Source organism: Indicator indicator, chromosome 11 (genome assembly GCF_027791375.1).
Source record: "Indicator indicator isolate 239-I01 chromosome 11, UM_Iind_1.1, whole genome shotgun sequence".
Taxonomy (NCBI): domain Eukaryota; kingdom Metazoa; phylum Chordata; class Aves; order Piciformes; family Indicatoridae; genus Indicator; species Indicator indicator.
The window spans coordinates 5,061,510-5,088,712 of record NC_072020.1 but is presented as its reverse complement, the minus strand read 5'-3'; the positions used below and the strand labels follow the sequence as shown (position 1 = coordinate 5,088,712).

The following is a 27,203-nucleotide window of genomic DNA, read 5'->3' as shown; positions in this document are numbered from 1 at the left end:
CCCTGCATTATTGTAGTAACTCTGGCACAACGTTTGGTCAGAATGATTCTTCCAACACTTGCAGCTAAAGTATCAGCTTCTTCCAAACCAGCTTTTTCCTTTAGCTTCTTCCATCTGCTGCCTCTCCTATCCTGCCAAATATACAGCTCTTACTCTTTGCTGGGTAAGCCAGCTGATGCAGGGAGGGAATTCACTGCTTTGAAGATCTGGTGACACAACCTGACTGCACCCCTTGTCTGCCACATTCTTTCTCTCCCTTGCTGACAACCACCATGGCTTTTCCAGCTGAATTATCAAACACTCCTTTTCTTTTCTGCCACAGCTTATGCTCCTTCTCCTCAGCCATCCTAAGAGGTTTTGGCTAGGTCACTGTTGTACCTGGTAGCAGAGCTCTAGTGAGCAAAGAAACCATGCTTGAAAACATGAATTGGACACCTGGGCCCACGTTGTATTTACAATAAAATCTAACCACATTTTGTTGGCAGAAAAGTAAGATAATTTCTGAAGCAAGACTTCTACCAAGTGTTGTTCTCAGCTGGCTGGTAAACAAAAGCACATGTCAAGAGGCCCCAAACTTGGCAATCTCATTAATGCTCTAGAACACAGCAGGTAAGCTGCAGAAGTGGAACCAGAATTAAGTGGAATCAAAGCAGAATGCAGTGGAACCTACAGCAGACACCCTTGAAACCAGCCTCATAACTTCCCAGGAACTTGCATCCATTGCTGCTGTTGTGCTTCCTGGCTGTGGACAGTGACCCATGTGGAAAGCATCTAAAACCTGTTTATTCACACACAGCTGCAGCTTTCTTTGTGCTTAGGAACATTATAAAAGCCTCCCAGGCAAGATAAAGGAACTGGAATGAGAAAGGTTTTCTATATACAAACAGACCAGGTTGCACAACCAATTAAAAACAGTTTGGAACATTTAATACAATCTCAGCCTAGAAATCCAACCTTCTGTCTTGAGGTCCCCAAACTCTCTTCTTCATCCAGAATCTTCTGCAGGGCTATGTGCAGTGACTTGCCTACTCTCTTTCCTGTCTGCAATGCAAAGAAAGCAAAACAAAGCTGAGGCATTTGGAAGACAACTTGTGCAGCACATCTCCTTGTGACAAATGTTCTCCCTTTAACCATTCTTCAGTGGGTGTGAACAACATCCAGATATCTGTATTTTCCTGGAGTAGGAGCAGGTCAGAAACCCAAGAAAAGAGCAAAGAAAAGCAACAGTGAAATGAGAGCAATAAAGTTATCACAAAACAAGTAAGTGTTGCTAGAAGAGAACACTCTGGAGGAGCAACCCTAAGCACCATCTCTACTTCTTCACCATGCTAGACGTTTGGCTCTTTCAGTATTTAAGGGAAAAAAATGAGAGAGGGAGCATGTTCTTTAAAAAGATTTTCAGAGTTTATCACCTCAAGCTGTAAAGTCTGACAGCTGTGAAGTAGCTGACTGAAATGAATCTGAATGCCACACATTTCAGGCATTTGAAAGTTTTAGGTAATTTCCACTTATGTCAGAGGCTGTTCCAAAAGGAATTGTCTGTGACCTCCAGCAAGTCCCTTGTGCACCTAACACAAGCACCAACAACTCTGCTCCCTAAGCCCTTATTGCAGCTTTTCATATAGACAGGTTCCAGTCCATCAAGCATCATGCAGCAGTTTGAGTACCTGCTCAGAACTCCTCACCTCCATCATTTCAAAAATGCTCTCAGGATCCAGGCTGCCCTTCCCCATTTTCTTCACAGAAGTGAGGGCACCTTTACTGGTCACAGAAATCAGCAGGCTGGCCAGGGAACAGGCTTCTTCCTGAAGGGTGGCATCTACCACATGCCTATACCCAATCTGTAAGGTAGTGACAAAGTGATCATGGATTAGTTTGCTGTTGTCTAAGCTCTTCATTGGAAGTTAAAGTGCAGTGGTACCTCAGTTATCTACAGCCTCCTGTCATCCTGCTGGAAAGCAGCTCCATGGAGAGAGACCCTGGGAGTCCTAGCAGACAGGTTCTAGGTTCTCCATGGGACAGCAATGTGCCCCTGTGGCCAGGAGAGCCAACAGCACCCTGGGGTGCATTAAGAAAAGTGTGGCCAGCAGGTCTAGGAAGGTTCTCCTCCACCTCTACTGTGCCCTGCTGAAACCACACCCAGAATACTGTATCCAGTTTTGGGCTCCCCAATTCTAGGGAGAGGGAGAGACCAACAGAGAGCTGTGAGGATGACTGGGGGCTTGAATGTGTCTGCTATGAAAAAAGACAGAGAGGAGAAGGCTGAGAGGGGATCTGATCAATATCTATAAATATCTGAGGGATGGGGATCAGGATAAAGGTGCCAGGCTCTTTTCAGTGGTGCCCAGTGACAGGCCAAGGAACAACAGGTACAAGCTGGAACACAGGAGGTGCCACCTCAAAATGAGGAAACACTTCATGGTGAGGGTGCTGGAGCCCTGGAACAGGCTGCCCAGAGAGGTTGTGAAGTCTCATTCTCTGGAGACTTTCAAAACCCACCTGGATGTGTTCCTGTCTGACCTGCCCTAGGTGATCCTCCTTTGGCAAGGGGGTTGGGCTGGATCATGTCTGGTGGTCCCTTCCAACCCCTAACATTCTGTGATGCTGTGGTAGTGATCAGAGACTGACTTGACAGGTAACTAAGCAAATGGAAAATGGAGCACCCAGCAGAACAGCCATATCAGCTATGTGCTCTGTGTGCAAAAGGAACACAAACCCTTGTCTGAGAGGACAGTCTGTGCACCCATTAAACCAGAGATCTGTCCCCAGCAACAGGCACTCATTGTGCTCTTCCAGACATGTCACACAGCCTCTGCACTTCACAACAATGAGCATTTGTTTTAACATACTGCAGTACTTCCTGCTGTGCACGTTCAACAAGGAGTAGATGAAAAATAATAAACCAATTTTTGGTGTGCAAGAAGATGTATTTTAAGAATGCATCAAGTAAAAACCTGCAAGTCAGAGGCCTCATCCAACCTGTCCTTCAACACCCTCAGGGAGGAGGCAGCCACAACCTCCCTGGGAAGCCTAGTCCAGTCTCACCACCCTCCTACTGAAGGACTTCTTCCTAAACTCCAATCTAACCCTGCTCTCCCTTGGCTTCAAGCTATTCCCCCTTGTCCTGTCTGTAGACACCCTTAGGAAAAGGCCCTCTGCAGCCTTCCTGGACACCAGAACTGGAGGCACTATTGGAGGTGGGGTCTCAGAAGAGCAGAATCAAGGGGCAGAATCCTCTCTGTTGCCCTGTTGGCCACATTCCTCTGGATGCAGCCCAGCCCATGGCTGCCTTTGGGCACTGCTGGCTCATGGGGAGCTTCTCGGCAATCAGCACTCCCAACTCTCTTTCTTCAGAGCTGCTCTCAACCCCTCTGCACCCAGCCTGGATTTGTGCCTAGGTTTGGCCTGACCCAGATGCAGGACCTTGCCCTGTGCCTTGCTGAACCTCACGAAGAGCATCAGGTGAAGCTACCAAACCACAGTGTCTAGGCAGGAGGGCAGAAGTGTGCCAGGCTTACCTTGTTGAGGGTGACAATGCAGGGCACATTGTCCACGTTGAGGCGTATGCAGTCGTAAGGGTCATCAGACAGCTCAATCTCTTTGGAGCCCTCCTCGTCCTCCAGAACACGCACTTTGGGGATCCTGTGGAGACAGGAGGTGCAAAAATCACTGCCAGCACAGGTAAGAAACAGCTGTCATACAGGCTCAACTCCAGGACAGGTACCTTCCTCTACATGAGGCTAAATATTTAGGGGAAAAAAAAAAAAACCAGAATCACAGAATGGTTTGGGCTGGAAAGGACCTTAGAGACCATCTAGTTCCAACCTCTCTGCCATGGGCAGGGACACCTCCCACTAGACCAGGTTGCTGAGGGCCTTCAATCCAGAATGTTATCAAAGCACAACAACTCACTTACTGAGACTAGGAAGAAAACACTGGGAATAAGAAGATGTCTAGGCTAAGATCAGCACATTTACATAATTCTAATGGTTTCCACACTAATATATAGGGAGGGATTCCTCAGGTACTTGCACTAATCAGTTCTGAACAATGACTTGAACATCTGCCTGGATGTCCAGAAGAGAAATTACCCAGATCTTCTGTGTCTCCCCACCTTGCTGACACCAATAACCTTGTCAAAATCACAGCAATTGCATTTCTTGGCAGAGCTGTGACTCAGGTAGCAAACACAAGTGGTGACAGTGTTGGGGAACAAACGGCACTAACTATTGGGAAAGAAGGACACTAACCATGGAGGCTTGTGGTAAAGGGAAGATGAGATCAGTAAAATCCTTTCTCTTAAGCAAGATGGGAAGATTGGCAAGATATTCTCATCCATTAAGAAGCCAGAAGACTCCTGTTCTCAGGACAGACAGAAACAACAGCACTGACCAGGGATGAAAAGCCATGCAGAAACCCAAGAGATGCCTTCTTCTCAACTGTGAATCACAGACAGGCTCCTGTCTGGCTCATCATTCACAGCTGGGAATAAGGCACCTTACTCACATCTGTTGTATTTGTGATACCCATTTAATGGGAGCTTTATGAGATGATTCAAAGTAGTTTTCTTAGCATAACGAACCAAGTAATTTAAAACAATTTAGGAGATGTTATCTCAAGCCATCAAGAGTGTCAGCACCTTACATACCCTCACGTATATTCAGGTTTATACCCAGGTGCCCACCAGGACAGAATGCTGACCAGAGGGACTTTGCTTTCCTGGCTAGTAAAACCTACACACAGCTCAACCACTTTACTCTCACTTCTACACACTTGCACTTAAAAACATCAACCACTTCAGGAGGTCCCTAGAAAGCTAACTTCAGTAAGCATGTGGAATGCAACCACAACCTGGTACTTTTACAGTAGGGTTGTGTTTCAGAACTAGACTCTGGAGGTTACATTCTTCTATGCATTCTGTTCCAAATCTCTTTTAAAAGAGGAGGGGATAGGGACTGATGGAGTGAACCACCAACACGAAGTGATTGTTGTTGTTCCCTGTAAGAGCAGTTTAGTTCTTTGTGGCTGAAGAGTCCTACGGGTGAGTACTTCACAACAGCTCACCCTGCTTCAGTGAAAACAGGCTGGCCTGAGCCAAGCAACAACTAAAACTTTCAGTAAGCAGAACAACTGCAGTGCGTCCTTGTTCCTGAAATGAAACTCAAAATGCTCTGGAAGTCACTGGAAAATGCAAAACCTATTTTCAAGTTAAAAATACTCCATTAAAAAGTGATGGAATAAAGTCCCAAGGTGACTAATCCTCGAGCAACACAGGACAATGGACAATGCTGGACAACAGCCTAGACAAGAAGTGCATGTGCCAGAGCTGTGTTTAAAAAAGGAAGATGTCAAGAAAATCTGTGAGATTAAGCAATTTTGAAGTTCATCCTAAAATAGCTATGAAACCAGAGCAGTGTTTGGTCTGCAAGACAAAGCTGCCAGAATGAATACCTGCAAAACGCCTGCAAGCAGCTGATTTGGCCAAGAACAGATGAGAGAGGTACAAATGACAACTGCTGCAGGGGCAAAAAGACAGCTGATGAGACACAAGCAGCAGAGTTGCACAAAAAGGAGCTATACACACCAAAACCAGGTAGAGAGTGGAGCAAAAAAATGCTGCCAGAAAACCAGAGCTCTCTTCTCTCAGCCTAAGAACCAGCCAGACATGTTGACTTTGCAACTTTGAGTTTCCTGTTCTGATTCCTGCAACTAATCAGGGCAGAAATCTGCCCAGCAGTACTTAATCACCTAAGGAACAATGCTGTCTTTTTTTCTGCATGCTACAGACCCAGAGCTCACAAACTGATGCAAGCAGGCATCAGTTCTGCCTCTGCCACGCTGCCCAGCACAAAGCATCCACATCTGCAAGGCTGCTGTGTTACAAACTCTGTAGTTTTCTGACTTGCCCAGCTCCTGTTGCCTTGGTTGCAAGCACAGGCATTCCACAGGCTCAAGTCGAGTCCGGAGAGAGCAGCTACTTGGACATTCTGCAATATTTACTTCTATCATGGATAAATCCAGCCTTAAACACTGTGGAGACACAGATAAGGAGTTTGCTATCTGCTGCTTCTGCATGTGATGTTGATACAGTTTTTGGAACACAGCAAACAATACCAAACTCTGAGGAGAAAATGTTCCCCCTAAAGCAGTCCTGTTGTCATTGTTCCAGGCCTGAAGGGGAAGCTCTGAGTCAGGTCAGACACACAAAAGATCTAAATCCCACAGTTCTTGTGTAAAATTCTTAGTTACAATCGTGGATTTTCTTAGCTCTAAAGAAAAATGTGTCCACAGCTATTATAAAAATGGTACAAATCAGGCTTTAAGGTTGAAGCTGAGGTTTTCATGCCTATCTGAATAGCTAAAAATTTGTAGTTTCAAAGAAAAACCAGCAGCTTGAGCTCCCCTGCTCAGGCTGATGAAGATCTGAAAACACTTGTAAGAAAACCCTGGTTGTAAACAGATTATAAAATGCAAGCAAGACTCAGAGAGAGGGACACATGCCAAGTGAAGTTCAGAACACTTAATCTGAAGTGATCTTCAAACTGCCATCTTGTCTTGCTTGGACAGTAGCATGTAGGGAGAGCAGGCAGCTGCCCTAAGCAACCTCATGTTGATCCAGAGAAAACCGAGCAGCCAGCAAAGGAAAGGGAGTAAAAGAGCGAATGAGGACAACAGGTTTTCACTTGGAATTTCACCTCTTGACTCTCTGAGCTTGTATGAGGCCAGACATAGTAGCATTCCCTGCTCAAACCTACAGACAGGGTTTTCACAGGCAAAAAACACCAACAGGCTCTGCATGATGTCATATATTAGAATCACAGAACTGTCAGGGTTGGAAGGGACCTCAAGGATCATCTAGTTCCAACCCCCCTGCCATGGGCAGGGACACCTCACACTAGAGCAGGTTGATCTGGATCAGAGCCACATCTAGCCAGGCCTTAAAAACCTTCAGGGATGAGGCTTCCACCACCTCCCTGGGCAACCTGTTCCAGTGTCTGATTTGATATCACACCTCAAGAGGACTGCTGATGCTTGCCCATTGACTAAAGGCTGCATGAAGAATATATATTGATCAGCTGTCAAGAGAATAAAACCAAAGCAGTCTCATTAGAACACTGACATTTTCCACTTTCCCAAAGCAACAGATTTCTTTCTTTATTTAAATTACTTTTCCTATGATCTTCTCTCTTTGTTCAGAAGTAGGATTCTGGTTGAAATAAGAAAAAAAGCCCTAGTTATCTGGTAAATAAAGTATGTGCCCTGGATCTGCAAGCAATCCACACAGCAGCAGCTGTTTTAACTGCCTGATTGCTGCCTCCTGGCAGCTCTCACAGGTGTTTCTTCCCTTCAGCCTACTGACAACTCCTTTGTGAGCACTTATGTTTGTGACACTGTTTCTTAATGCCACAAAACCAACCTCCTCTTAAAAGTTACTGCTGAGAAACTGATGAACGTGGGAAATCTCTCAGCAATATGCAGGAGCCTTGGCTGGATTCTCCCCTTAGCCCCTTCTGAAGTGTTTCTAACCAACCCACTTCACTGCCTGTCTTCAAAAGCATGTTTTCCTCTTCTCCTTGCACATACTTTTCCAGCTCTAGAACTGTGCACTGATTCCATAATGAACAAGCTAGAACTAATGCCAGTGACATCAGCAGATCTCTAATTTCCAGCTGAAGAACAATTTCAGATCCACTTTTAAAATACTTGTGCCTCTAAGAGTCTAACCTCTGCACCCATTCAGCTACTTTTGCTACAGAAGGTTTTCAGCAAAGCAAGGCCATTCACTAGTTTCTTTCTCAAGGGTGCTACAAAACTCTGTTTTCCCTTTCACCTATAGCTGAAGTAGATAAAAATATCAGAAACAAAGATGTTGAATGTTACCGTTAAAACATACAGAGAGCACCTGCATCGTTCATTCTATCAGCTCTTGTCCTTCCATTCTTTCAATTAAAACATATGGGGCACAGTTCTTCTGAAGACATCATTTCCCTCCTCCAATCTCTTACCACCATTTTCCCCCCTTCCTTTTGAAAAGGCTTCTAGACCAATGGTTCCTAAGAGAGAATATCAGAAGTGAGACATCAGGACTAGTTACAGTAGTCACAGAGGGCTTCTTATTCAGGAGCATCACCTATCAGTCAATACCTGGGTCAGGAATCTACTCAAAAGACTCAAACACAGAGCTACCAGGATGATTGAGGGACTGGAGCACTGCCTTGTGAGGAGAGGCTGAGAGACCTGGGGCTGTTCAGTATGGAGAGGAGAAGACTGAGAGGGGATTTAATCAATGTTTATAAATATCTGAGGGCTGGGGGTCAAGAGGGAGGGGACAGGCTCTGCTCAGCTGCACCCTGTGATAGGACAAGAGGCAATGGATAGAAACTCCGGCACAGGAGGTTCCACCTCAACATGAGGAGGAACTTCTTCACTGCGAGGGTCACAGAGCACTGGAACAGGCTGTCCAGAGAGGTTGTGCAGTCTCTTTTTCTGGAGACTTTCAAGACCCATCTGGATGTGTTCCTGTGTGACCTGTGCTGGATTCTATGGTCCTGCTCTGGCAGGGGGTTGGACTTGATGATCTTTGGAGGTCGCTTCCAACCTATGAGCCTGTGACCTATTTCAAACCCACAAAGCAGCAACACAAGGGCCTCCAACTCCCTGCAACAAAACCACATGGCCAAGACAGTTTTCTGGACCTGGCCATGGAACAGAAGTTGTTTTGTGAGCCTGACTGTGGATATAACATAACATGACACTTGATTATCAGCAACTGAATGAGACCAACATTAGTTCGTGTTACCTGCATGCAAACAACATCAGTTTGTGTCACCTGCATGCAGACAGACTGCCTTAGATCTTAATGCAAGTTGACTAGGGTATTTCTTACTTAAATACAGAAGCATTAAAAATGCTTAGTAGAGGTAGTACTGCTCTTCCCCCTCCCCTGCCACTTCCACTTAGAGGAAATAGCTGTGCTTGCTTTACCTTGTGTTAAAGAGAGCTGCCTTCACTGCGATCGAGATTGCATCAAAGAGGTTCCCACCACATTCCAGTAACTGGGGAGGAAAAGAAAAGAATCTCTTAGAAAGAAAATCAGGCTGGTGCCTTCAAAGCAAGGCTTTATTTCACTTAAATGTACCTGTAAAGGCACAAAATTAAGAACATGAACAGGTTTTTAAAGCCCAAATTTGTCCTTAAAGCCTATCTGCTACAAAAGGAAGATTTCAGCTAACTGTATTACACAGGCAACACAGAAGAGTGAATGCACTTCATAATAAAACTAGTGATATAATTTAATTACAGGAGCTGGAATGAAACCACTGCTTTCCTTGCTCTGCTTGTGCTAAGGCTCTGAACTAGACTGCAACCAGAACACTTCTTACAAACTCCCCATATTCATCCTTCAATGCATTCTCCACACTTGATTTCCAAGAGGAGTCTTTTTGAAAGGGCAGCTGGACAAACCCAACCAGTAGAATTTGTGTTCAAAGAAGCAATGCAAGCTGCCACCCAGAATATGGTGTAGAAAGCTAGTTACAGAAAGGATAGCTGTGAAGGCACATCATGATTTATTCTATGTTCTTTAAGGAAAAGGAGTCATCAGCAGGTTTCTCCTGTAGCTGAAAAAGATTTAAGGGAATCCTGATGTCAAAGTTACTTCTTGACAACACTAATGTATGGATTAGAGTGTGTGAAGAAGTCTGGCTTAGGTTCTTCCCACTCATCAAACTCAGGAGAACAGTCAGATGGAAGAACACTGCACACTAGATAAAAAGGCAGAGCTCCTCTAACTACTGATACTTTCTACAGGTTGACAGACAACTCAGAGGAGAATTTGGCCACAGTCTATAGTGTCAGTTCTCTGACAAGCTCCACTCTGAGCTGCCAGTTCTGTGAACACCACACACACAGCCCCAGAAACATCTGAAACTGCTGCAGTGAGAACATATGGATGCTTCTCTGCTACATCAATCTATGCTGTGCAAGGAGAGCAAAACAAGTTTTCAACACTGATTGCACTGACTGTTCCTCAAAATCTATTTAAGAAGGAGCTCAACTGCTGCACTGGGAGCAAACCATAAATCAGGTATTCTGGAAAGGCAATTTCTTTTTATGAACATGGAATGAATTGTGTCAAAAGAAGGACAAAAAGCTGGGATAGAAAGCTAAATACAGTGGTGATCAGATTACTTCTTTGCACACAGCTGCTGGATACAGAGAGGATAACTTGCCACTTTCAGCCATGATTGGATTTTGCTGAGTAACACAAAAAGCCCCACAATGTCTCTGTGATTAAAACACACTGGTGGGATGTGCCTGTACTGCTGTTGCAGAGCTCTTGTGCAGGCTGCTACTCTAAAGCTTGATCTGTGTCACGGTGGTGCCTACAGGCCAGGAACAGAGCCTAGAACATGCAGGGTACAACACTTCCTCCATAAATAAATGAACACTCTCTTCTCAGCTGAAGCACCTTCTACTCACAGCCCTTCCTTTTTTAATTATGTTCATTTCTCCTAAGCACTAAGCAAGTCTGTGCAACTCTGACTTGTAGCAAGCAAAGAAGTCTTTGGAAAGAACTGCTTTTAATTTCCTGATATGCAAATGAGTTATTTGGGCAGAGGAAAAAAAAAGAGAAAACATTGTAGACTTTGCCTTATTCAAAGAAGTAGATTCCTGTTATTTCCAACACAGGGGAGAATAGAAAACATAAGGAAATTCTGAGGGATGCTCAGTAGTGAATTGCTAGTTTCCACAGACCCTAAAGCACCCCCCTTCCCAGAACACTGTGGTTGGGTAGGGAAGGAAGAGATTGCACACACTGATTCTCCTTGCTCAGCACAGCAGCATGTTGAGGCAAATTATATAGAGGAGGCTGCTCAGGTACCGATAGCTCCTCAAAAAGGCTTAAAAGCTTATTTCTGACACCAGGGACTTTCCCATATGTTTGCATCTTCGTGGTGTACATAGCTGAAGTGATTTTCTTTCTAATCTGAATGCACACAATCCAGCACCTCCTGAGTACACTGACAACAGAAAACACTCAAGAGCTGTTTTCAGTTGCCAAGCTGCAGGACTGCAAAATACATTTTCTGTTTTGAGGTTGCACATCTCAACTTCTGTTTGCTTACAGGAGCCAAGTATGGAGGCTTCAATCAAGGTGCAGGCGGCTGGACTGCACAGCAATGGAGTGTCCCCAGGTTTGTAACATGCTTTCTGGGCTTTTGTCTTTTGCAATAAGAAATCTGAAAACAAGTCCCTTCCCACCACAAGGCACCAGCAGTATTTTCAGGCTTATGACAGATTTAAGGCTTATTTTCCCTCCAACTGAACTATGCAACACAAAGACCAACACAAACAATTTCCAGGAAGGAAAACAACATTTGAACATTTGAGGAAACATCTCAGTAAAAGCACTGTTCTTATACTTAGAATCTGCCTCCAAATGAGGAACAATACAGCTTGTAACTTACATGACCACAAGTGTCATACTTCCACCATGTACTATGAAAATAGAATTCTATAGGATTGACTCAGCAAGAGCAGCTTCAGCAAAATCTGTAGGTATCAACCTACATCAAGTATAAACTATCAAGTGATATCCAGGTCTTCTGCTTAGAAAAGGAAATAGTACAAATAGAATCACAGAATGGCTCAGGTTGGAAGGGGCCTCAGAAATCATCTCCTCCAACCTCCCCACCACCAGCAGGGACACCTCTCAACTAGACTCAGCTGCTCAAAGCCTCATCCAACCTGGCCTTCAACACCCCCAGGGTGGAGGCAGCCATGACCTCCCTGGGCAGCCTATTCCAGAGTCTCACCACCCTCCTACTGAAGAACTTCTTCCTAAGCTCCAGTCCAACCCTGCTCTCCCTCAGGTTCAAACCATTCCTCCTTGTCCTGTCTCTAGACACCCTCAGGAAAAGTCCCTCTGCAGCCTTCCTGTAGGATCCCTTCAGCTAATGGAAGGCAACCCTAAGGTCCCCCTAGAGTCTGAAAAACTCCAGCTCCCTCAGCCTGTCCTGATGCCTGAGGTGGAAGGAAGTCAAAAAAAAAGGGATGGGAAGAGAATTAAGACACAGATGTGAACAGTATCCTGTTACAGCTACCTCAGCAGCTCTTCAATGGCTCACACACAAAATCCCTACAGAACACCACATTAAAAAGACTCATCAAGTTTAGAGTCCCAGTTATAAAGCTACAACAAGTTCTTTATTGGCACTGTAAATAAAGCTGAATATAAAATCCATCACATAACACAGGTCTGGATGTTCATAACTCTGATACAGTAGAATAAAAACAAAGCTATTTTTCTCTGTAGCTGTGGGGCAGTCAACACAACTGCGCAGGAAGAAGCAGATCATGACCAGTTACATCTCACACAAGAGTTCTACAGAATGACTTCTGCCGCAGTCAACTTTATGAATGATTTGAATTTTTGCAATGTTTATGCAGTGTTAAGCAGTACATAGCTTAAATAAGCACAGCATTTAATCATCTGTACCTCTGCTTGTAATTACCCAGTCACTGAAGGCCCCAGTGTGATTTGTCAGAACTAACATCTCCTTCTCCACGAACTGTGCCAAGCTGCAGTAAGGCAGAGGCTAGGGCTGGTAAAGCACTCAGCAGTGGTACCTATTTGCTCATTCTGCATGCAGATGGAAGTCACATTATGTACCCTAATCTACTATAATTAGCCTACTGCTACTGCTTTTTGAACAGCTAATGGACTCATTTTCACATTTATTCAGGTCTCAGTCTCAATGTTCCTGCTTCATTTAACAAAATTCTGTATTTAATTTATTTTTTGTTGCAATACAGCCTAACATTTTGCAAATCATTCCACAGGCTCTAATGGATTCCTATGAGTAAGATCCCTCAAGGTATTTTCAGTTAGAAATTTGGCAAGTAGAAACTCAACTTTCGACCAGTAAGAACTGGAGGTAAGGCTGAGGAGTCTGGTTTGCAGACTTCTGTTAAATTCCGACAAGGCAGCGTTTTAAACGCAGCACACTGTGGGAACTGAGCTGCTGCATGCACAAGGTTTGCAAGCAAAAACTCCACTTTCCTCTTTTTAATGAGAACAAATGTTCAGTTTCTTTGCCACGTTCAATACATGCCTACAACTTCCATGAAAAAGTGCCTAGGCCAAACCTAAGTTTTGCCAGCAAAGCTTCTGTTTCACTTTAATGAATCAATGCTAATAGCACAGAGGTAGAACAGCTCTGTGAGAGCTAACACAGACACATGCTGACTTACATCCATCACAATGATACACTTGCTGTTGTGCCTAGCTTGGGAAAACATTCAGTCGTCTTCAGCAGCAATTTCCTTGTCAGTGTAACATCACCAACTTTTATCTGAGGCAGATTTGGAGTATTGGTGGTTTATTAGCTCTGCAGTGCAGCAGCACGAAGGGTAGGAAGAGCAAGCTGGAAGGATTGATCCAAGGGCTGGAGCAGCATCAAGAGTAGGAAGAACAACCTGGAGAAGATGATCCAAGTGATGCTATGAAGATAGGCTGAGGGAGCTGGGGTTGTTCAGCATAGAGAAGAGAAAACTCCAGGGGGACCTTAGAGCTGCCTTCCAATACCTGAAGGGATCCTACAGGAAGGCTGCAGAGGGACTTTTCCTGAAGTTGTCTAGAGACAGCACAAGGGGGATTTCTGAGGCCCTTCCAACCTGAGCCATTCTGTGATTAACTGTTACAGGCAGATTCACAAGAAAATAGCCCTCTGTGCTGTGCAGCATTATACCACATTATGAGAAGGCTTTTTTTTCCTTTGGAAATACAGATGGCAACTCTAAGTCAGCCAGGATCTTGAAAAACCTCCCTGAACCTTAGTTTTCATTTTCTTACTTACCAGCACATCAACATAGAGAACCCAGCAGTGCTCCCTGGGATTAATACAAAGGGATTTCAAGTCTACAGTGCTCTCGCTGCTGAATACTCTGCTGAGTGTATTTGCTATCTCTGAGCCAAGTTCTTCTCCTCCCCGGCCTTCAAATTCAGGAGTAGCATTTGCAGAACTAGATAAAGAAAAAAAAAAACCACAACAGAACTTTCAGTTACGAAGCAACCAATACCCAAAGAACATCTCTCAAACATAAAGCATTAGAAATATCTAAGGATTTATTTGTCCATGACTAAGCATCCTTTCTGTCACAGACTGCTTTCCATTTTGCACGAGGAAATGTCCCAGAGCAGACCATACTCCTAGATTTTGCTACAAGCTCTGATACAAATTAAACTCCACAACTATATTCAGTTCCCACACTACAATATTAAAGGTGGCGAATTCTCTCAGGGATTAAGCACTCTTATCTTCCAGCACCTCAACCCTTTCAGAAATAAAAATTTAAAAAAAAAAGAGAGAAATCTGCACTAACTTCAGAACAGCTAACAAGATAGCTTGGTAGAGTTGAAAGTTAAGTAAGCAAGACAAGAGAGTGGCTAAGAGAGAAAGATGTGATGATGTGTCAAGTGGAATATGCATTTTTTTTTAAGTGGCATCTCTGCCTGACCTTAATTGGTCATTTTTGTACTGAGTGTGCTCTCAACTATCAAGCAGCTCATTAGTTACAGCAGCAGCTTATGGAGAGCAACAACTAAAGAACATTTTTTCCAGAAGGGATCTGACAGAAGCATACGGTCTTTACTTCCCTGATTCCAGCACAACAAACTTTGTTTATGAGCAGTCATGCAAGTCCTTAGGTGCTGAGGCTTTGTACACAGCTAAAAACAACATTCCAACGATAAAAGAAAACAGGACTTAAAAATAAAATAATAAAAACCAACCAAAAAGAAAACCCACAGAAAACAAATAAACCAACAACCCACACACAAAATAATAAAAATCAACCAACCACTACCACCTCCAAATCACAAGAGCAGGAATATCCAGAGTTGCATATACAGCAAAAGAGCAAAAAAATATTCTGAACCCAGCCTCTGGTTTACAGAAAGGGCAAGAGCATTCTCAGGCTGTGGACTCATGGCACACATTGCAGATCCTGTTTTTAAAGGTCAGACATGAATTTCTCATTACAGCACATAGGAAAGGAGGGGGTTCCACAGAAGTAGTTTCAATATTATCAGAATCCATAATCACAAAGCCTTGTGCTCTCCTGTTTGGGTACCTCCCAGCACAAATTTCTCATGGATGCTTTGTGTGTATGTGGTGATACAAACTCTTACGCTCTTCCAACATGCACAAACACAAACATACAGCAAAAACCAGGTCTTGGAATATAATCTCTTTACCTTAAAAAAACCCAAGCAACTACAGCTCCACATTACCTAGGTATGACTTAAACCACCAAGGGAGCTGTATCAATGAGACAGTGTGGAGCCTGCAAGCTTACACATAATTACCTGTGATTATTCTTACCTATACAAATCACCTCACACTCATTCCCCCAACTTATTCTTTTGCAGAACTGATGAAAACTCAGAATGCCAGGAAGAGCTACTGGATTTCATAGAAGTTATTTGCTACCTCTACAAACAGATAGCACTATAGACAGTTTAAAAAGAATAAAGGGATCTATGCTTCCAGATTGCATTTGACACATGAATAAGCACTACAAGTGTGACACAGAGTGTTATTCATAGTTGTGCTCATATCAGACACCTATTTTGTAAGGCAGGACCATATTTAAGCAAAACTTAATTCTGGAAGCCTGCTAGATTAGGTCTGCAGGTTGTATTGAACAAGCACTTATCCATGAAGCAGTTTTCATGCAACTTAAGTACATCTTTATGTCTGAAGCATTGTTACACAAGCATTAGGCTTTCTATGATAAGCTCAAAAGAATGATACAGACCTCAATCTATGCCTCATTATTATTTCTAAACACAAAGTTTCATCTATTAATTATAAATGGCTACCTCCTTTGACTTGCAAGCAGGAAGAGCATAGGGCTCAGAATATAACTGTGAGTTTCACTAGATCTTGATTCCATTATTGGTTTAACACTTCAGTTCCTCACAATCGAAGTGAAATAAAGAAGTGAGAAGGGTGTTGTTAACAGACATTGCATGGCAAATGGTGCCACCTAATGCTCACACACACTGACTAGAATTTGTCTGGCATACTAGTAAGAGAAAATGCCAAAAAAAAACCCCATCTTTTAGGGAGCAGAGAAAGAACTTCAGTAGTGGCCAGGTGGAGCACAGAATTTCTGCTCCTGACCATTTCAGTGTCACTTGCGTAGCAATCAAGCTGGTTTGCCTCAGTCAAAAAACAGGAAAAAAAACACAAACAAAATAAAACAAACTAACAAGACAGTACTAGAACAGCCCCTAAGTTCAAACATGAGCAAAACACACCCAGCAGTCTTCCAGCATCAATGGCCAGGATGACTGCCTTCACCAGTGCTGATGGGCAGTGAGGACATCACATAAGACATGGACTTGTTTGATTGTAACTCATTTCTAGTATCACAAATCAGTGCCCTACAAACCATCCTTTCCAGAGACTCACATGGAAGTCTGTCTCAAATTGGGAGTAAATGTGCTTCTCAGATTGTAGGTTAAGGACTCAGAGCAGAACAAAGGGAAATGGAATTTTAGGGCAGGGAATACATGATCCAGCGAGTGATTATTTTCAGCAGCACAAGAAGCCACCAAAGTTTCAGGAAATAAGCATTTTAATAAAGCAAATACTGAAGTCTGAGATTTTATTATTAGTTCCAACAACATCAAAGCCAGGCATTACAGACAGAAAGCTCACCAGGAGATGGTGTGTATCAAACTGCACTCAGCTCCTACCACCCAGTGGCAGCCTGGAAAAGCATCAGAGTACTGCCAGCATCTCACTTCCCTTTACAGAGAACAAGCTGCCTCCTACCTCACATTTTGTCTTTTGGATCTTTCTGGAGGCTAGAAATCACCTTTCCCTGGTGGCACAAGCATGTGAGAAGTGACTGCCCTTCTGGGAAATGTAAGCTTTTGGTCTGTGTTGTCACAGAAAGCAAGGATTACCTGCTTCTAGAACTGACAAGACCTCTCTTAACAATATTGCTGCACATCTGCAGCCCATCTTCTTATGAAGCAGAGATAAACAATTAGAATATTCAACACAACAGGAATGAGATGAAGCTCTTCTAATGTCTATTTACACACAAAAAAGTGTCCAGAACTGCAACATCCCCACAGACCACTGGTTTCCTTAAGGAAATGTCCCTTCTGCCAGTGGACTTTCTTCACACAGAACACACCAGAACAAAGCAGGTACTATTTAGGATATTTATAAAGCAGTCAAGCTCAGAGCTCCTCTAACAGCAGAGCCACATTTGAGAAGATCATCTTCCTGCATGATATGTTCTGCACAATAACCACAGACAAACCATTAATTCATTGGTGAGTCCTTCCCTCTACAAACCCTAAGTCTCTTTCCATGATTAAGTGATACATCATGATGTATAGAGGCAGTCTTAGACAAGGCTGCAGAACATGACAGAGACACAAACACTAAGACAGATATAAACTTCACAAGAATGGTAAGATCTGATTAGTGAATTATTCCAAATAGTGGATCTAAGTTCCTTCTCTTCTAGCATACTAACCAGTCAACAAAGAATTCCAGGTAACCTTCATCTGGTTTCTCTAACTTGGGCGTCCCCATTTCAGCTTTTACACCAACCAAGATATCAGTGTGTCCCTGTTGAAAGAAAGACATATTGCACAACTGGAATGAGAGTCACAGAACCACTCATAGCTTTTAAATGCCTACAGTAAGACAGTTATCTGCACTGAGCATTCTATCAGGGTGAACTTAAACCAATGTTAGTTTAATCAAGAAAGGATCAAGAAAGGGCTTTAGAAGGACCATATTAAGCCTAAGAAGACTCTTCAAATAATTACCATACATATTAGCTTTCTCTAGGTTAAAAAGACACTCTTAATATCCATGACTACTGCTATCATTTTGGTTCTGGAAGCCATTATGTCTGCAGCACCTGTATATACTGCACAATAAATTTATCTTCTTCATAATGAATACATGCCAGGAGTTTTGCTTCATTCTAAAGGAACAGAATTATTTTTATTCCATCCGTTTTCAAGATGAGATGTTAGATTAGTTCAGACAGAAGGCTGTCCAGGTACTTCACTATACTCTAGTTCAAGCAGGTTAAACCAGCCTGAATGAATTATGTATGCTGTCCTTATTTCCTTAAGCCATAGCTTCAGTTAGTGCTGTACACACATGCAAACCCCTGTACAATTAGCCTCAGCATAGCTTATAACTAGTCATAAACCAGAAATTTAATCAGCACAGTACAAGAAGAAATTTACCTACCAGCCTCACTCTCGCAGATCCACTTGTGTTTGACACGACATCTGTTTCTACTTCTGCACATCTGTAGTCTTCACAGCCACGACCATCGACACGAAGGTCCTCCTAAATATGACAAGCAATATATTGTGCTTAAGGGAATCAGTAATGAAAAGTGTGTGTGTGGGGGAAAGAAACAGCGATTTTAAAGTTTCTTTTTTTCGATGTCAAACAGAGCATGTGAAAATTATAAAAGCAGCAGTTCATAGTTCCACCTCTAACTTTCACCAAAGAGTACAGCAGAATGCACTGTACTTTTCCATTTGTCCCTCATTTATCTGGAGCTTGCAACAAGCTCTCTGCAAGCAGGCATGAACTCCTGCACTAAGCCACTCCAATTCCAAAAGAAAGACTGCAAAAGAGTAATCATCTTGCCTTTAAAAGGCACATTACCTAGCATGTAATGTGCCTTTTCTTGGGACACTCAAATTCTGCACTTTTATCCATGTAATTAGGACCCAGCAGACAAATAAAATAAATCAGCCTCCCAAATGCTTTCATCTTACAGCTTGTCCCCACAAAAATAAGTGTGTGTGCACTAAAATACAGTTTCTGTACTTTGCACAAACCACAGTCCTTTCAACTTTGGCTGTTTCCTTCACACATCCTTCACTATTCCTGAGGAAAAGCTGAGAGAGTTGGGGTTGTTCAGCCTGGAGAAGAGAAGCTCCAGAAAAACCTTACCGCAGCCTGAAGAGGGCTGTAAGATAGATGGGGACAGACTTTTTAGCAAGGCCTGTTGTGACAGTACAAGGGGTGATGGTTCTAAACTACAAGAGGGGAGATTTAGACTAGATCTAATGAAGAAGCTTTTTACAGTGAGTGTGATGAAACACTGGCCCAGGTTGCCCAGAGAGGTGGTAGATGCTCCATCCCTGGAAACATTCCAGGTCAAGTTGGATGGAGCTCTGAAAACCCTGATCTAGTTGAAGATGTCTGTGCTTACTGCAAGCAGGGTTGGACTGGATGATCTGTAAAGGCCCCTTCCAATCCAAATCATTCTGTGATCTTATGCCTCCTTTGTCTACTCACTGTTTCTTAGCTTAGCGATTGGCTAAATCTCTATGCAACAGCAAAATCTTGAGAAAGAGCAAGGAAAGAGGAGGACAAGAATTGAAAAACCAAAACAAAACACAACAACAAAACACATCCACGTCCTGCTCTCAGCCTTTTCTGTGTTCTCAGTGTACTTGGGTGTTATTACCCCAGAGATTTCCGCGCCCCGCCCCCCCCCGACACCAGGCAACGGAAAGCTCCCTCCCTCCTCCCGAAGGCCACACCAGAACTCGTTACTACTCCACACCTGCTCGCGGGACCGATCCTGGAGGAACGGGAATGGGCCCTGCCCCAAGGCTCATAATACAACGCTACCACGGGCCACAGGCACAGCCGGGCCGAGCTGGCCCGGACGCCTTCCCACTCCCCGGGACGGAGGCCGCAGCCTCCACGCCGCTCGCCGCCGGCTAGCAAAACCTGCCACCGCTACCTGGACGCCATGCACGATGTAAACCTTCTCCGCCTCACTCAGCACCACGGACGCCATAGTCACCGGAAGGCACCGCGCTTCCCGCGCTCGTCCCCTTCCGGCGCCCGCGCGCCGCCGCTTCCGAGGAGGGCAGCGAGGCTGCGCGTGCCCGCTGCCCCGCGCCCGAGGCGGGAAAGCGGTCGCCTGGCCGTAAGCGGCAGCTTGATGCCGATGTCTCCTCTGCTTTACAGGCAAAGCAGGGTGTGCAGACGTTACCCTGGCACTGAAGCGTTACATGGGTGCAGACGCAGCGCCCTGGACGTGGTGCCCGCTGAGCACCTCACGTCCTGGAAACCGCCTCCTCCTCCATCCAGCTGACAGCTCAGGGTAAACCACTCTGCCTGCTCTCTGCCAAGGTAAAATCTCCTGCAGGAAGCTCTGCAAATACTCAATGGCTCACGTAGTAGTAAACCCCGCAAGAAAAATGGGGAAATGAAGAGGTTTTTACCTCGGAGAAAGGGCCGGTGAGGTGCAGAAGCAGGGAATTGGAAACCAACTGTGCTCATTAGGAGAGCGCCGTTGGTCCTGTGTAAGATATCCCTGGGAAAGTAGCATGGGGTATGTCACAGAATCACAGAAACATTCAGGCTGGAAAAGACCCTCAGGATCACCAAGTCCAACCAATAACTCTACAAAGTTCACCCCTAAACCATATCTCCAAGCACCATGTCTAAATGACCTTTAAACACATCCAGGGTTGCTAACTCTACCACCTCCCTGGGCAGCACATTCAAATTACTGACCACGCTGTGAAAAATTAAAAACTCATGATATACATTAAAACAATAAGGTGTTTGGTTGTTTTGGGGTTTTGTTGACAGCCTTAATTGACAGTTTCATATCAGTGGGTGGTTAATGTGCCATACTCTTTTTGGACAGTTGCTCTCTGCAGGCTGTTGCTCGCTGGTTTGAGAATGCACCTTGGCTTACACAGCACACTGCCAAAGCTCATCCAGTGAGCCTGCACCTCAAACACTCTGTTCATTTTTTGGCCCTTCACTACAAGAAGGATATTGAGGTGCTGTAGTGTGTCCAGAGAAGGGCAACCAAGCTGGTGAAGGGGCTGGAGAACAAGTCTTACAAGGAATGGCTGAGGGAGCTGGGGTTGTTTAGCGTGGACAGAAAGAAACTCAGGAGATTTCATCACTTTACAACTAACTGGAGGGAGGTTGTAGTGAGATGTGGGTCAAATCTCTTCTCCCAAGTAACAAGTGATAAGAGGAAATGGCCGTAAGTCGTACCAGAGAGATTTAGGTTGCATATAAGGGAAAATGTCTTCACAAAAAGAGTTGTCAAGCCCTGAAACAGGCTGCCCAGGCAAGTAGTGGAGTCACCATCCCTAGTGGGATTTACAAGCTGTGTAGATGTGCTGAGGGACATGGATTTGCAGTGGACTTGGAAGTGTTGGTTGACAGCTGGACATGAGGATTATGAAGGTCTGTTCAACCTAAATTCTATGATTCTCAGCAGGAAGAGCAAGCAGTGGAGCTTGACAGAGCTGAGGCTCAGGTAGCTCAACCCTTCTGCTGGCTCTGAGGAGGTGGGCAGGGACAGACCTTCTTCCTGGGCCACAGAAGCACCAGGCAAAGGCAGTGTCTGTGCAGAGAACATGCATCCCTTCATATGCTTTCCCTGAAACATCATCTGCCATCAGATCCTTCATCTGACCTCACAGCATTCCACAGTGTGAGCCAAGCTACAGCAAGAAATTAGAAACTCCCTTGTAACAGCGAATTCCTGATCTGAAACAAAGTGTCATTGCAGACCTGCCCCGTGATTCCCACTGAGATGACATTTGGCTCCCAGTCCTGCCCGCTTTATGCCTTAGCTTGCAGCAGCTGAGTTCCAAGTGCAAGGAAAGAATGATTTTTAGTTATTTTTTCTTTTTTTCTTGCCATCTGCCATCCCAGCCTGAAGTCTACCTAATGCAAGTCAAATTCTTGCAAATCTTGTTTATGCACAGACAGCAGTATTCAAAAAGAGGCAGAAGCCCAGGTCTGGCTTCTTTGGCATCCCATGGGATTACACTTGCTATGGCATTCAAATTCCCCACCACAAGGCAACAGAGAAGATTATCATCCAAAAACTATGCCAGTTGTTGGGTTGGATTTTTATTGAGGGCAAACCATTCAATTTTCTATCATCTCATTATGGTAAATAGATGACACGTATTGGGTGAAGTAAAACCAGGCATGAGGGAACCACTTGGGATGTAAAAATTTGCACCTGGGGAGACTGCAAATGCTGGACATGGAGAGCATCCACCAAACTTAACCACTCCTCTGCCCACAGACACAAGCTTTTGTCATTTCCCTAAAAAAAATAGAAATAAAGGTTGGACTGGATGATCTCAAAGGTCTTTTCCAACTTTAGTGATTCCATCTTCTAAATGATTCTGAGACACCTGCAGCAATAAGCTCTGTCTGTAAGATTTTGGTACCTGCGAAGCAAGAATACCCGAGTTTGTCTGGGGCTCCGAGGAGTGCAGTGAAGCCCATTTGTTCCCCATGTGAAAAAAAACCACCACGTAAAAAAGCTTATTTTCCCCTCTCAGACCCCGCGTTTCCCCTCACGAACCCCCCGTTTCCCTCACGAACCCGGCGTTTTCCCCGCACGCCGCAAACGTAAACGCATCCTCGGCACCGGCGTGCCTCGGCCACCCGGGGCCCTGCAGCAACACGGCGGCTGGACTGCACCGGACTGGGCCGAGCGGGCTCCGCCGGGCGCGGCGCCAGTGCCTACCCGTGAAGTTCGGGGATCCCCTCACGCCGCGCCCGGCGGCGGGGCGGGGAAGGGAAGAGAAGGGACGGGACGAAAAGAAGGGCAGGGCAGGGGCGCGCTAGCTCCCGCCGCCGCGGCTCACTTCCTGGTTCCTCCCGGCGGCTGCCCCACCTCCTCGCCGAGCTAGCGTAAGGGGCGGCGGGGGAAGGAGCGGGGGGGCTGGTCGCTGCCGTGCGCGGGCTCCCGGGCCGGCGGGGCGGATGGGGCGCGGCGCTGCGCGGCGTTGGCGGCGTGCGCTCGCGGCCGCGGCGCGGGGGTGGCGGCGGCGGGGTACGCGCCGGACCGGCGGCGGCCTGCGGGGTAGGTGGTGCGGCTGACACCGGCGGGGCCCCGTGGCGCCCAGGCGGAGGCCGCGCCTGCCGTCCCCCCGTTCGGACGGTGCCTGCTCCCTGCGTAGCCCCTTCGGCCGTGCGGAAGCTGCGGGGGGTGGGGTGGCGGCGCGGCCGGCCCAGGGCCGCTCGGTGCCGCGCTTACCTCTGCCGGCGTCCCGGGCAGGGACCGGGCGTGCTGGGCGGTGGGGCGCGTCTCGCGGCGGCGTCTCATGGCCCTGTGGGCACCAGTCGGGAAAGGGGAGACGGTGGGCTCGGGCGTGCAGAGCTGGGCTGTAAACACCGCAAGGGTGAATGTGTTAAGTAATAACTGGGCTGAATACGCTCAGGCTGTGCCGAGGACCCTTTCGAGCAGTGCGACGTCCCCTTGGCAAGAATTTTAAACTTGGAGCCTTCAGCAATCGGCGTCCTGTGCTCTGTTCCTCGGTTGTGGTGGTGAAGTGGGGTCCTATAATCTATTAATGATTTTCGGTGATGGTGTGAGGTTCTATAGTCTGTTTTTGGGCAGTGGTGATGAAGGAGTCCCTGTGGTCTGTTCCTGGGTTGCAGTGATGAAACGGGATCCTGAGCTCTTAATGTGTTGCAGCGATGAGGTGTGTGCCTCAGCGGAAAGACCTTCTGGCTTTAGAGGTGGCTGTGGTCACCTAGCGTTTGACTGCAGCTGTCCAGCGAGATCGGTATGCAGTGTGACTTCAACATCAGGAGTAATCGGTGTTGAAACCATGGTGCTGTACTGCAGCAGGTTTAGGTGACATGGATGGTGAGTTATGTATCAGTAGGAAATAATCTGGGCTGGTTTTAAACAGCTGCTTCTAAGTGTTACTGGAGGACTTCTGGAAAGCAGTTTTTAAGAAACAGCTAGGTATCATGATGGCTTGGGGGAAGAGGAGGCAGCAGTCTGGTCTGTGATGTCCTCTGCTGCTGCCTGTGTGCCAATGAGGGATGCCAGGTGGACTCCAGAGCTCATTTAGATTTTTTTCCCTTGATTCTGATTCAGACCAGTTTGGATGGTTGGTCTGATGCAGGGGAATCAGAGAGGGGCAGGTGGGATGCAGTGAGTGACTGTTTCTGATGCCTGGTGGTGTAGGTGGCAAGGCTTTAGTGAGTGCAGTGTTTTTCTTTGCTTAGTCAAAACAGCAGATCTTTTGTATGCTGTTATAGGTGTTTTGTGATAAAAGTTATTGTAAGAGGAACCACACATTAATCCAGATGGCTTTAAGAATGCAGCCCCATGTGCAAAAAAGATCCAGTTCTTCAGGCACTATGATTCTTGTCAGCATGGTTCTTCGTGATGCAGTAGTATTTGTCACACCAGTGGGAGCTGCTGGTCATAGTAAGTTGTGTCTGACTGAATGCTCATGGAGATGTAAAAGGTGCCAGCCAATAGCTCTGTGCAGTTACAGGTTTATAAAAGGACACACCTAAGGTCTGCCTACAAGCTAAAGTATTTGTTTTAACATCTAGTAACTCTTGGGTATTTTTGTGTTATGTTTCTGCTTCCTTTTTAGTTTTCATTTTTGGTGGTGTAATTACAGACAGAGTGTATATCTTTGAAACTGCCTTAATTCTTCAGCAGGTACAGGTCTGCTGTATCCAAGTAATTCTGTGTCTTCTCTGGGCAGTTTCCTTTGTGGCAGCAACGGGATGTGACTGATAGCCTTCAGCAGCATGTGTGTAGCCTGGGCAGTGGTAACTCGGCTTTGCTGAACCTTTCTTATCTAATAGGAATTTGCTTTTCTTGATGGGTGGCTTTGTGTTTCTACAGTGGAACATGGTCAATGCAATTTAAACCTGTGTGTTGCATTATTTCAGGGAAGCTTGCTCATGGAGACATTTCCCATATGTCTATAATGGGATATCTCCCTTGGGGAGGAGACTACAGGATAGGTGATAGACACCCACAGCAGTGTCAGTCTGAAAATGGCTTGACTGTAGCTCAGCTATGCTCTGCAGATGTTAACTGACAGGTTATGGTTTTCTCTGGTCCCTCTGTGGTGCAGGCATGACCTTTTTCTTAGTGCAATATAGTAGAATACAGTTTTTCTGCCTTGCTGGGAGAAGACATCAGGCAATGTAATATATGACCAGACAGAAAAGCTTGTCAGTTTTTATTTTCCCTGTCCTTTGTCTAGCTGGTAAGCCAGATGTGAATGGTGGTACCCAGAACATCATATTAGCATGGAACTAATCTGAAACTTAAAGGTTGTGCTAGAGAAAATGAGAAGTTAAAGTTTTCCAGATTAGAACTGCATATTTCCTGGGTTGTACAGACAGCGTGATAGCCTGTAACTGGACTGGGACTGCAGTGCAGCAAGTCTGCCAGTAACACTTTACACATTGTCCTTTTGAGAGGGAGTCTAGAGGAGTGAGCCAGCTTGCCTCTGCAGGCTGTGAGTGCCAGAAGACTCCTCATACAGCAGGAGGTGCAAGTGCAAGGTGTTTCAGGCAAGGTGCAGCGAGAGACTGGCTCTCACTCCACCGGGCACTGGCACATTATCTCATTTTGCCTGCTTCTTACTGCCCCCAGAGCAGGGAGTGCCTGGGAGCCCTTCTGGACACTGGAGAGAGATTTATTTAGGTTTATAGCCCCAGATCTCTTCACCCCACTGGCTTGCAAGGTGACCATATAGACCTTGGGCTGTTGCAGGAGAAACAGGAGGAATGCAAGGAGAGAAAAATCCAAAAGGTAGAGAATAGGGAAAGGAAAGTAAGGAAATAAGAAAGAAGGTTACAGCAGCACAGTTCAGCTAAAAAAAACAAAAAAACAAACAAAACCCAAACAAAAAACCCAACCAACAAACCAGCTGTTCATGGAGCTGCAATAGCAAGTAAAACAAGGACACAGAAAACTCAGTGTTAATACCCTTGGACAAGGGAGGAATGTTGAATGGGAGGAAGTGCAAGGCCCTTGTTATGTTTGTGCTGCTAGGCTGGTGGTGGATGGTGTGTTAAGCTCAGCTGTGAGTTTTGCAATAATGCAGAGCTGACAAGGGCAACCACTCTTAAACATGGTGCAGCATGCAGAAGTTAAATGGGCTGTAGCTGGAATGGGAGGAGTGAGTAAAGGCAGTGTGAAGTACTATTTACTAAGAAAAGAGAGTGAAACACACACATTGCTAGTGGGAAGACAGTAGTGCCATAGCAGAGAGAGGGCTATAGCAGGGGATAAAGGGAGACCTTAGTGTGATAAACAACTTTGTAACGACTGCTTGAATTATTGATGTCCAGCATAGGGTAAGCAATGTCCAGAATAGATAAGCAATACACTGTGTATTGCACTTAGTCTGCTCTTCAACTCTCAGTGTTTAGAAGGGGTAATAAAATCGGTGTTTACACACAGAATTTTTTTTTTTCTTGTGGAGACAGGGATCCCTTGTGATTGCAGATGCAACAGTGAGCAGAACAAGGGATGCTGAGTTTGCCACCTTAGGAGTTCTTTACAACATGTCAAAAGCTTTAACAGTGAAAAGCAACTTGGAACCTGCAGGTTTTTCCAGTTCTCTGAAGGAGCAGCATAGGTTTCATCTAGGCTAACTCTTAACATTAACATCACGAAGGTGTAGCATGGCAGTCATGATTTTAACTTAAGGCCTGTTCAGGATAGAAGTGGTCATCTTTGGGCCCCTGATTTATTAATGCTCTATTTTAATGTCTGCCCTGTTTATATTTGGTGTAGATACCCGTTTGGGTGTAGTATTTAGGTTTAAAATCTAAAAGCCTTGCAGCCTTCACATGTGCACCTTCCTTGCCTCTGTGCAGCAGGGAAGAAGTGTAGGTGACAGGTGGGGGAATAAAATACAGCGAGACTGAGTGACTTGTTCATGCTGCTGAAGGGGGGCTGTAACAGAAGTAGCTGGGAGCCAAATCCTGGATTAGACCACCTGAGCAAAAAAAAAGTATGTCTCAAAGTGCCTTTTCTGCCTTGAAAAGTAATATTCAGTCTTTTTTTCTTTTTTCTTTTTTTTTTTTTTAGCTTAGGATGGTTGTACCAGCATCTTATTGTGATTAGAACTTTAAATCTGCAACTGTTTACTGATTCTGAGGAAAATCTATTCCTTATGCCAGGAAAACAGTATGGTATTTAAAATAGGTGCTAAAAATAATGCCAGTTGCATAGACAATCCTTTGCCCTTTCATTTTTGTCTTTCCTTTTTATAAAAAAAAAAAAAAGTTGATACAGGGCGAATGGAGAACTGACTTTCCCTTAATTCTGCAGCTTGCTGTTTTAAG

At 45.2% G+C, this 27,203-nt stretch overlaps 1 protein-coding gene across 1 annotated transcript; it reads right to left on the bottom strand.

The window, feature by feature from the left end:
• Positions 1-936: 936 nt before the first annotated feature.
• On the bottom strand, positions 937-19,881 carry EXOSC7 (exosome component 7). Its single transcript, XM_054385001.1, has 8 exons — positions 19,825-19,881; positions 18,303-18,404; positions 17,569-17,663; positions 13,863-14,028; positions 8,986-9,056; positions 3,519-3,642; positions 1,686-1,841; positions 937-1,041 (listed from the first exon to the last, which is right to left on the bottom strand). Exons 1-8 carry the CDS (start codon positions 19,879-19,881, stop codon positions 937-939), a joined length of 876 nt encoding a protein of 291 aa, XP_054240976.1.
• Positions 19,882-27,203: the final 7,322 nt, after the last annotated feature.